The 10,397-nt window shown below is 34.8% G+C and overlaps 1 protein-coding gene across 1 annotated transcript; it reads left to right on the top strand.

Annotated features, from left to right (window-relative positions):
* Positions 1-1,851: 1,851 nt before the first annotated feature.
* Positions 1,852-8,090, top strand: LOC123528017 (uncharacterized). The gene is made up of 2 exons (XM_045307762.2): positions 1,852-2,237; positions 6,921-8,090. Exons 1-2 carry the CDS (start codon positions 2,000-2,002, stop codon positions 7,499-7,501), a joined length of 819 nt encoding a protein of 272 aa, XP_045163697.2. The 5' UTR covers positions 1,852-1,999; the 3' UTR covers positions 7,502-8,090.
* The last annotated feature ends 2,307 nt before the right edge of the window (positions 8,091-10,397 follow it).

Raw genomic sequence — 10,397 nt, forward strand, 5'->3', positions numbered from 1 at the left:
AAGACACATTACAGCTACTTCATGTTTAAGCTTTAAAGTTCAAGATGATAGAGCGTAAACAAACGGCGAACTGACGAACACATTGACATTCACCAAGATCGAGCTTTCTTATCATTACAAGCCTCGGTACGCACCTACAGATGCTAAAAAAATAACAAGGTGCACACAGGTTCAAGTAGAACATGATCTGGTCAAATTAAACGTATATAAAAAGGTTTTAGTGTTGTTATATTTTCTGGTCCTTCGAGATCATTGATTTCAACTCAGAGATGATTGAAGAATACTGCTTAAGCCGGGCAGTGTTCCATTATCCATTACTGCTCATGAACAGACTCAACCAAACCGAGTCTGCATTTTTCACTATTTGTCTTTTTCTCGGTGATTCGGAGGGATCTACTTTCCAAATCTTATTTACAAGTAATCTTTAAGAGTCGCGAACCACTGGTGAGTGTTCTTGAACAATTCACATTATAGAATCTAGAATGTTTGCCCGTATGAAGGTAAAATGGTAACAACATTACAATATACTCATAAAAACAGTGCTGATGATGCATTGTAATAGCGGCATATCATTTTATGCTAAGATAAGGAAACATGACTACAGCTCATCAAGCCTAAACAAAACTATTTGTGCATGTTAGGGTAGTATAAAGCAGGAAAGCTTAAAATGTGCCGCATATGTGCAACATTATGCTATACTTTATAAGTTTTATAGTAAAGGTGGCTTCTTGCAATATATGTGCAGTATAATATTATGCTGCTAATGCATCAGAACGCGACAAGTTTTATTTTAAGACAGTACAAATGAAGCATTTTACACAGGTCTTACAACACATACTGCATTCGGAGCATATAGCACACAAGCAGTAGGCATGCAGCATGAATGTAATGGTAGCAGTATAAACTGTATTTTTGTATGGGCACATATATTATGATATTAAACAGTAATGCTACACACACGCATAATCACTTGCACCAGACCAGAAAAAAAATGTCTCTGTACATATTATACCCTACCGCTAGGTATTTTATAAGAAACATGGTCATGGACGGGAAAGTGCACTTACCCATTACATTTCTCACCTAAAGTGCGCAATTCGAATGGGTACCCTGCATATTGAACAAGCGGTAGTTTAAATTCCGTCGTGAACCAGTCACATTGTCTCAATAGTTCATATTGCAGAGATACTCCACATATTTTATGCTTCGTTAATGTTACAGACAGAAACGCGGTAGAGGTATGGTATAACATGTACATAATCATTTTCCTTCTGGTCAGGTACCAGTGTAAATAATGACCGAAAAAATACCAGTATTCAGTGCGTGACTATTAATTAACACAGTATTTATTTTACAATAGTGGCCTGGGTAGCCGTTGATAATTCGTGCATAGAGGATATCATACCTTATATCTATTGAATAAAGATCCAACTAAATTTTCGCAAATAAGTGTTAACTGGCATTCACTGAATTTCTACAAATTTGCAGATAGAAAAGAAAACGAAATTGTCAGACTGGATTCCCAGGCTAGTATAATAGCTACGTCCGTATGTCAACGCGTTATGCAGTAACCAGGGTAAATGTGGAACTCGGGCAACTGATATTTGGTCAGCAAACTAATATATATATATATTCTCTGTTCAAACTAGTCAGCATGTAATCTACTTTTGAAAGTAATAGCCTGCTTTAATTTGTAACATGCATTATTATTGAGAAACAAATGGCAAACATTGTTTTTGACAAACTTCTTAAACAAAATATAACACTAAGTTTGGGCAATTAAAAACCTTATTCATTGCATCAGATAAACCAGAGGCTTGAATAAACACCAGAAGGAAGAAGGAAGAAATTGCGAATGTTAAGATTTTTATCAAACTAAATCTATATACTTTAGCTTTTAAAAGTTAGTTTAGTCAAAGTTATTGTATTGCTTAACAAGTGCTTATAGCTCCATTATATTACATTAACAAATTTAGTAAACATAAAAATAAGAAAGAAAATGGAAGATATGCTTCTCTATTTCATGATTGTGCTAGTATATGTTGCCCGACCAGTAATGAGTGAGTGCGCTGAAAATGGAACCAGCTGTAATAAGTTTGAATGTGAATATAACGTAATTCGGAAACTGATTAAACTTGAGGAGAAAGTTTCCCAGCAGGATGAAAAGATTGTTGAGCAGAATAAGAAACATGTTGAGCAGGCGCATATGATAGAAACGCTTTCAAGAGAGTTAGAAGGTAAGATTTACGTTATTGTTTAACCAATTCTATTTTGTTATTTATTAAAATTTCGCAACGCATAAAGTTATATACATGTATAGGTATCGTACAGTAATAAGGCGCTCTGAAATGTAAACAAACAAAACAATAAATTTAAGTCAATACACAACGTTTACGTTGCAAATAGTAATTCCTTGTTGGCCGAGCGGTATTGGTATCCGTCTTATACTTTTTCGTCGGGAGTTTGATTCCCGTACACGTACAAAAGTATTTTGAAAACTGTATTTATTTATTTTTCGATACGATTCAACAAAAACAACACATTTTTGTTAATCTAGTACTGACTTGTTCACTAACTTATATAATTATGTCACTGTTGACACGTAATCATGTTTAAAAACGCTTCATCTTTAGTATGATCTAATGTTTTTGAGACTTTCTGAATAAATTAGAAACCAGAGAAAAATAATCTTACACAAAGTATATAAATCAAATACAAAATAATACAAAAATGACGGATGCAAAGTTAACCATCAAAACTATCACTGCAAAATGACTACATGTCTATCCACTCAACCTACTGCGCCATCAAGCCAACTATTGATCTTACATGTAAAAGAGATTGCTATGTACTGATTGTTTATTTACATGTTGCTTTAAATAAATCAAAGCACTGAGAGGACTGATGTGGGCAGCGGTTGACAGCTTTTCAACGCTCACTTAAAACATATGTCACAGAATTAAGTGGTAAATCTTCCAAAAACCAGTAACATAGTTTACAAAGGCTTTTTACTTACTTATTATAGTTTAGATTAAACCATTCAAGCCTTTCTCTTAAAAAATGTCACCAAGAATGTCAACTTATTCATATAAATATGAAATAGTGGAGGGCCTAAATATAAGCTTAATCTTGAAACCAAGATCATGCTGTAAACAACATAGTAAAAGGCCTGTTTCAGATCACATTGTAAACTAATAATTATCAAAAGTCATGTTGTATTGATCAGGTCTTTCATCAATATTACATTAACAGAAAAGTGCTATTACAGTTAGGTTAAAGTTTACTAAAACGCATATCCAAAATATACTATCCGGATACTGGTACACTTTCGGAATGTTGTCTGAAAGTAGTTTTTTCTCAGTTTACATGACCCACTAGGGTAAACCAGAGATAGTTCCTCAAATTTTGATGTTTCTCATCATAAAAAATACGCCGACAGTCAGCTTTTTTGAAGGAAATATGGAAAAATTGCATACGACATCGGAAGTAATAAGACTCGTGAACGGACATTCTAATCTTACTTTTACTTTCGATATTCATTAAAATTTGTGCATTTTCTAGTTGAAATTACAGTAGAATCAAACTGCATTGATATATACTTGTTATTATACTAAACAACGGTCTAATTTAAATTTTGTACAAAGAAATCTAGGGCACTTCTCACGTGCTCGGTAATTAGCTGGCCGCTTACGAACGCCTTTTTGACATTACACAGGATCCATACTCTTTGTCAAATAGTTTTAACACTTCATTGATTCTCATTACCTGTGTGCACTCGCCGTGACGTAATTTGCTGATCAAAAAATCGTCGAGGCATGTCAACAGGGAAATTGGCAGGATTTAGCAGAAGATCAAAGGCAAGAGGGCACATTTTAAGAGCAGCGTGGCGGCAGTAAAAAGGGCAGGGCAGGGCGCGCCGCTGCGTCGCTCTAGAAATAACACTATTTTGGTAATGGGCATGAACAGTTAGCTTAAGTTTGGTTTTTCTAGTTAAACTACTTTTGATTAATATGCATTTTTAACCTTTCTTTTACCAAAATCAAGGGGTAAAACTCTGCTTTTACTGTGTCAAAGGGGATGGAATAATATATGTCATTGAGCAAAGCTCTTGTGCTTATTAAAAATTTCTAGTAATAACAAGAGCTTGTAGAACACTTGCATGACTTAACTGACAAGGAACAGAAATTATTTGGTCACTGCCTACTGGACATTTAACGTATTGATCTTAAATCAGTAATCATGGGTCATTTACCAGTCTTAAATGACCTCCGTATCAAATATAATCTTAGACCAAAGCATAATCTAGTTTTCTGGCAAAAAAGTTCTATTGTCAATGTGATATTGACATTTGACCTACTGAACTCAAAACCAATAGGGGTCATTTGCTGGTCATGACAAATCTAGGCCCAAGCGTTCTCCAGTTATCATCCGGAAATTGATTTGTCTACAGACCGACCAACGTCCATCATCAAACATTAATATTTACAATATACCCCTCCTCCTTCGAATGAGGACAACTAAATTTCAAATTAGAAGATGCCCATGTCTCCCTAGTCCCCCAATACCTAGTCGTAATAGGCAAGAAGTCAGTAGAGGATAGGAGCGAAAGACAAAAAGACACTAATGTTTGGCTGCAATAGAGATCATCTACTTGGCATGTCCAATCACCATATGAAGTTACAAAATTCTGGGTCAAATGGTTCTCAAGTAAACCGTGTTCCATGTTCATGCCCCTGTGACTTTGAACTTTGATCGAGTTAGTCCAAAATCTACAGGGGTCATCTACTCTGCTTTAGTGTTGTTATATTTTCTGGTCCTTTGGGATCAAGGAGTCCATTCAACATATTTGTAATAGAGTTCTGCTTAAGCTGGCGCTAGGGGGAACATTGCATTACCTCTCATGAACAGACTCAATCAAACCGGGTGGCAGTGGCTAGGGGTCCGGTAACCGGACCTCTAGACACGGAGTCTAGAGGTCCGGTTACCGGACCTCTAGACAACCCATACAGGACAGGCTAGAGGTCCGGTAATCAATATGAATACCGAGAATTGTATTTACAAACAGCAGACTATATTTTAAAAACGGGAGATGATTTCAAAGGTTTGTTCTCGTATATTTCTTGTTGTTTTAAATACATGGTAAGTCACAGGAAACAGAAATATTTATAATCCTTTAATTCCGACAAAAATAAGATCGCTAATTCGCAAAATAATTAATGGTATTTTGTACGCCGTGGTAGGAATTAAGCTTTCATTGTTTTTCTCGGGACTGATAAATAAAATAATAAACTTATACAGTAATGTTTTCTTCGTTTTTTTTAAAACATGGATTTTGCTCATTTTATTGCTTGAGTAAATAAATAACGGTGATAACCGGAAATCGCTGTTTTAGAATTCCATCTACAATAGATATGCCTCGAACCCGATTGAGATTAATTATAAATAAAATATTTACACAAAAAAGCAAAAACAAAAAAAGTAATAATGGCAGCTTTATGCTATCTAATCTAACTTTTACCAGCAATAACCTTATACACAAAGAGTACAGTATATAACAGTATATATATTTGGATTACCGGACCTCTAGAGGTCCGGTTTCCGGACCCCTAGCCACTTCCCTTATTCTTCTTGGCTGTATTCTATGCTTCCAAAGAATCTTTTTACGGATTTTATTGTTCAAATTCAAATATTGAAATTAAACTGAAATTTTTCTAACTTAGTTTGAATGAGCTCAAATTATTTTATTGCAGTCTTCCTAATCCCGCTATTGTATAATAAGAAATCGTACGCCAGAACGTGAATATTTGGGGACGAAAACACCGCAAATCTACCGGCGATGAAAAGGCGAATCTGTTAAAAATAATGTTTCTTTCGAATTGATTATACCCTTTAATGATATGTCAATCACAAACACCAGCTGGAATGTAATATTAAATCAAATTGAAGTGCATACGTTCGTATTTTCGGGAAACAGGTACGAATTTTTCGCCCCCTCCGTTACGGCTGCAATTATTTTTCTATGTCGTGCAAATAAAAATTATCTACGTAAATATTATGAAAGGATCGTATTTTTCTCTAAGAAAAATAAATAGGATAACACCTCTTCTGTTGATTTCATGCAATATATCTTTCCATAAACCCATTTCTATGCTACAAAGTTCAACGGATACTTGGGTGCAATTTTATCCGAAAATAGAACGCACGCCGTGCTAGTTAGATGTTTTCTGATCATGTGACCAAAACAAGCTCTTTGGTGTTGTTATGATAATAAAATTTTGAGTTTTAATTTAAAACGTTTACAAAAGAACAATTTGGTTTTGATACCGATTATAGATCTACGCGGATGGTGCTGAAGTAGCCTACTATACTATATTTTCGTAGGTTATTTATAGTTTATTTTGGTCACGTGATGTAGAATTGTTTTGGTTATGTGATCAAAGCAAGCATGCTCATTTTCATACGCGTTGTTTTTGTTATAAAATATAGATTGCGACAAATTTGTACTTAAGCAGTGCATTTTTTGATAAAGTTGGATCTCAAAAGCTTTCTGAAAGTTAAACAGACTTGAATTACGTAACATTTATGGAGGACATGGAACTACTTGTTCTTCGGTTTCGGATAAGCATTTTGACCGTAAATTTGTGGTATGGTAAATCTGTGGTCACGCTTCGCTGCCCACAAAAACGCCGTAATACTGTGCGGTACTTATAGTTTTATTTGGCATTTTAATATTGCTGATATCACTTTGATCGTTCTATTATATAGCATGTTGAATAAACATCAAATACTGTAATGCATATTAGTACTAGTACATGTATTATAGAACAGTTTAGCATTGATTTTAATGTAATATTGCTGCATATGCAAAAAAAAATTCATTCCGTGTAAATTATAATATTCTCTTTAAAATATTTTTACAGGCAGCCGTAGGGCTCTAGAGTATCATATCTCCGACGGTTCTGCATATATAAGATGGGGCCGAAAAACGTGTCCTAGCGGCGCTACTTTAGTTTACGAAGGATACACAGCTGGAACTCATTACACATACAGCGGCGGAGCTGCACAACCTTTATGTCTAACTACAAAACCGATTTGGGGACTGCACACATCGAAACAGGAATTGGGAGCATATGTTTACGGAGCAGAATATCAAACATCCTCATACAGCGCATGGAATTACTTGCATAATCATGACGTCCCCTGTGTCGTCTGTCGCGTACCTAACAAAGACGTGCTGATGGTCCCAGGAAGCAGCAGTTGTCCGAACGCTTACAATCTTCAATACAGTGGCTATTTAATGGCAGGGTACTATAGTCACGCGGCTTCCAGCCACTACCTTTGTGTGGATGGTAACCCTGAAACAGTAGACAGGGGATATCAAGATAACGACGGATACTTACTTTACTTTGTCCAGGCTATATGTGGCTCTCTAGCGTGTGGGCCGTACGTCCTCAATAGGGAGATAACATGCGCTGTATGCTCATTTTCGCTCGAAGCCTAGTAGCAGAGTTTACAGCCGTTTTTATAAGTTTTGCCTCGAATATTCTTAACTCTTCACTACTTTGACTATATCACTAAGCTTAATATGAATGATCATTAATATATCTCAAACTTGCTTGACAATATTTAAGAGGGACAAGTGCTTAAGGTTAAATAGTACCATTTGATAAAATATCACTATATGTTTTCTAAAATCTATAAATTTTAATGAATTAAAATGAATGAAATCAGCATGTTCAAAATTAATGGAAAACACTTATGCATATGTACATGACTATTCCGTAATTAGAAATAGGTTAATGAATAAGAAAATGTCGCACCTGAAAGATACTAAGGAAACGATGTTGATGATAACCAATGTTTTTATCTTTTGAATGCAATAGCTTTTTTGATAACATCAACATGAATTTTAGTGATTTGTTTATCATATGCGGATAGTTCTCTACAGTTCCATGTAAAATAAACGTACCTAGGAAGTATGTTCGGATAATTTCTGGATGTGCGAGATGTGGAAGCGACTACATTATTAAAGGCTCTGACCTTACACTCGTACAAAAACAAAAGAAAATAAAATTTTCAGATATCAGAAAGTTATTAAAATATTTCTTAAGAAGGCTTTGAGACTAAGATACTGACGAAAACACGTGAGAATTACTTGTTTTTACTATTTTTTCCATTCAAAAGTGTAAAGCGTTTGTAACAGTGTATTGGAGGTAAACTGCCTTAATTATAAATCTTTATATTAAACAGTCGTCAGGCAAGTATTCCTCCGCGCTGTATTGGTCAAGAACGTGCGGAAGTTTTTACAGCCAAAGCGGCCCGGGCTCGATTCCTTGCTCAGATTGTTTATTTTTACTTGATTTGGCATTTTACGATAGTATAGAAACAAATTAAATCTCATGTTATTAAGGTTGAGAATTAGGCCTTGAGACACAAAAATCAAACAACACCAAATCATAGAAAGAAAGAGTTATTTAACACGCAAATTGAACAGCATGTAAAACATGTATATTACTTTACGAAACAAGTGTCAGTATACTGATATAAACATTGAATTCCAGAAAAGGACTGCCTAAAGGGGCCCCACTTCCGGACAGTCAAACGCCTTTAAAAACTCACCATTTTCAAAGAACTGTTACACATGTTCATTTGGATGCATTTGCAATAGCGTGCGAGTGGTGAAATTTCACATAACAAGATGGAACACAGTTTTCAGCAATTGTTTATCTTTATTTCTTTACAAATGGCATTCATTTTCAAAAGGGAGACAACTTTTTATCGACGAATACTTAAAATTTTCGGAAAAAGTTGTCTCCCTTTGAAAACAAATGCCATTTGTACTTAAAATATTCTGAAAAAATTGTCTCCCTTTGAAAATGAATACCATTTGTAAAGAAATAAAGATAAACAATTGCTGAAAACTGTGTTCCACATTGTTATGCGAAATGCACCACTCGCACGCCATTGCAAATGCATCGAAACGAACATGTGTAACAGTTCTTTGAAAATGGTGAGTTTTTAAAGGCGTTTGACTGTCCGGAAGTGGGGCCCCTTTAGGCTGTCCTTTTCCGGAATTCAATGTTTATATCAGTATACTGACACTTGTTTCGTAAAGTAATAAACATGTTTTACATGCTGTTCAATTTTCATGTCAAACAACTCTTTCTATGATTTGGTGTTGTTTGATTTTTGTTACTCAAGGCCTAATACTCAACCTTAATAAATGTTCATAATATGAACGAACCTCAATTTCAAGCAAAGATCATTTCTAGCAACATTCCGGAGGTCAATACCTTTAAGTGACTTATATAGCGATGTATTTTGAATTATCAGGGACTACACTTGCAAGGAAGAATCGTTCAAATAACAATAGACATCAAGCTAAGTGTGGTTCTCTTAACATTCTAACGTAAGAGAAAGGAAAGGAACTGCCTGTCGTTGTTTCCTTATGTCATACATGATACATTTAATTCCGGCTAGGAGGTATAACATAACTCTAATTAACATTATACCAGAACTTATATCAGCACGAATGTAACTTTGAATAAATACTGTATAATAACGTAATACTGCAGCACATTTTATTTAAGCGTGTTAACGCTTTTGTAACCATGAAAACATTCATAAGACATTTTGCCAGAACACTTCTATTCGTATCCAGTATAGAAGAGAAGGAAAGTTGTTATGAAATAGCAATGCAAAAAGTAATTAGTGCAGTGAAGCTCCGTTGAAATTTTCATTTTATACCCAAATCCAAATAAAATCGATCAAGACTTATGATTCCCCTTTGAGTCCAAAGTCAAGTGTTGTATTCTGGATGCCATATTGCACATCGCGCTTTCCTTTATTTACCATTTGACCATAAACTTACTAATAAAGACGATAATTATATAGGAAGTGTATCATCCTTAGTTTTTGTCAGTACATATGAAAAAAAAACGTTTGAAACAAATCATGCCTCAAGTTCTGACTTTTGCTCGTTTTACACCATTGCACTTATAAAAATCTCATATTGCTTGTTATCAAAAATGCGACTCTTCATTATCTTGTATTTTGTAAAAATAAGTTTCCTACCAAACAAACCTTTTGTTACCTTTTTTCCTCAACCTTTCGTTCTTAAAAGTGGATTATTAGTTTTCTTGTCACAAAATATGTTTTTTCCCGTAAAATAGAAATATTTAATACACCAGTATGTAAAATTGACAGACCATCTGTCAGATTGTGAGCTCCATCTTGAAAATCAAGGAGTGGTTCTATTTTGTATGTGTCCATTATATCTTGTACACATATTTTGCCATCATAAGCAGAGGACAAATGTTGAATAAGCCTGTGGGATAAAAAGGATGGTCAATTATACTGTCTTTACTAGATGATCAAATCCATTCCTGCCCCACAAC

This window comes from Mercenaria mercenaria, chromosome 14, assembly GCF_021730395.1.
Source record: "Mercenaria mercenaria strain notata chromosome 14, MADL_Memer_1, whole genome shotgun sequence".
In the NCBI taxonomy this organism is placed as follows: Eukaryota; Metazoa; Mollusca; class Bivalvia; order Venerida; family Veneridae; genus Mercenaria; species Mercenaria mercenaria.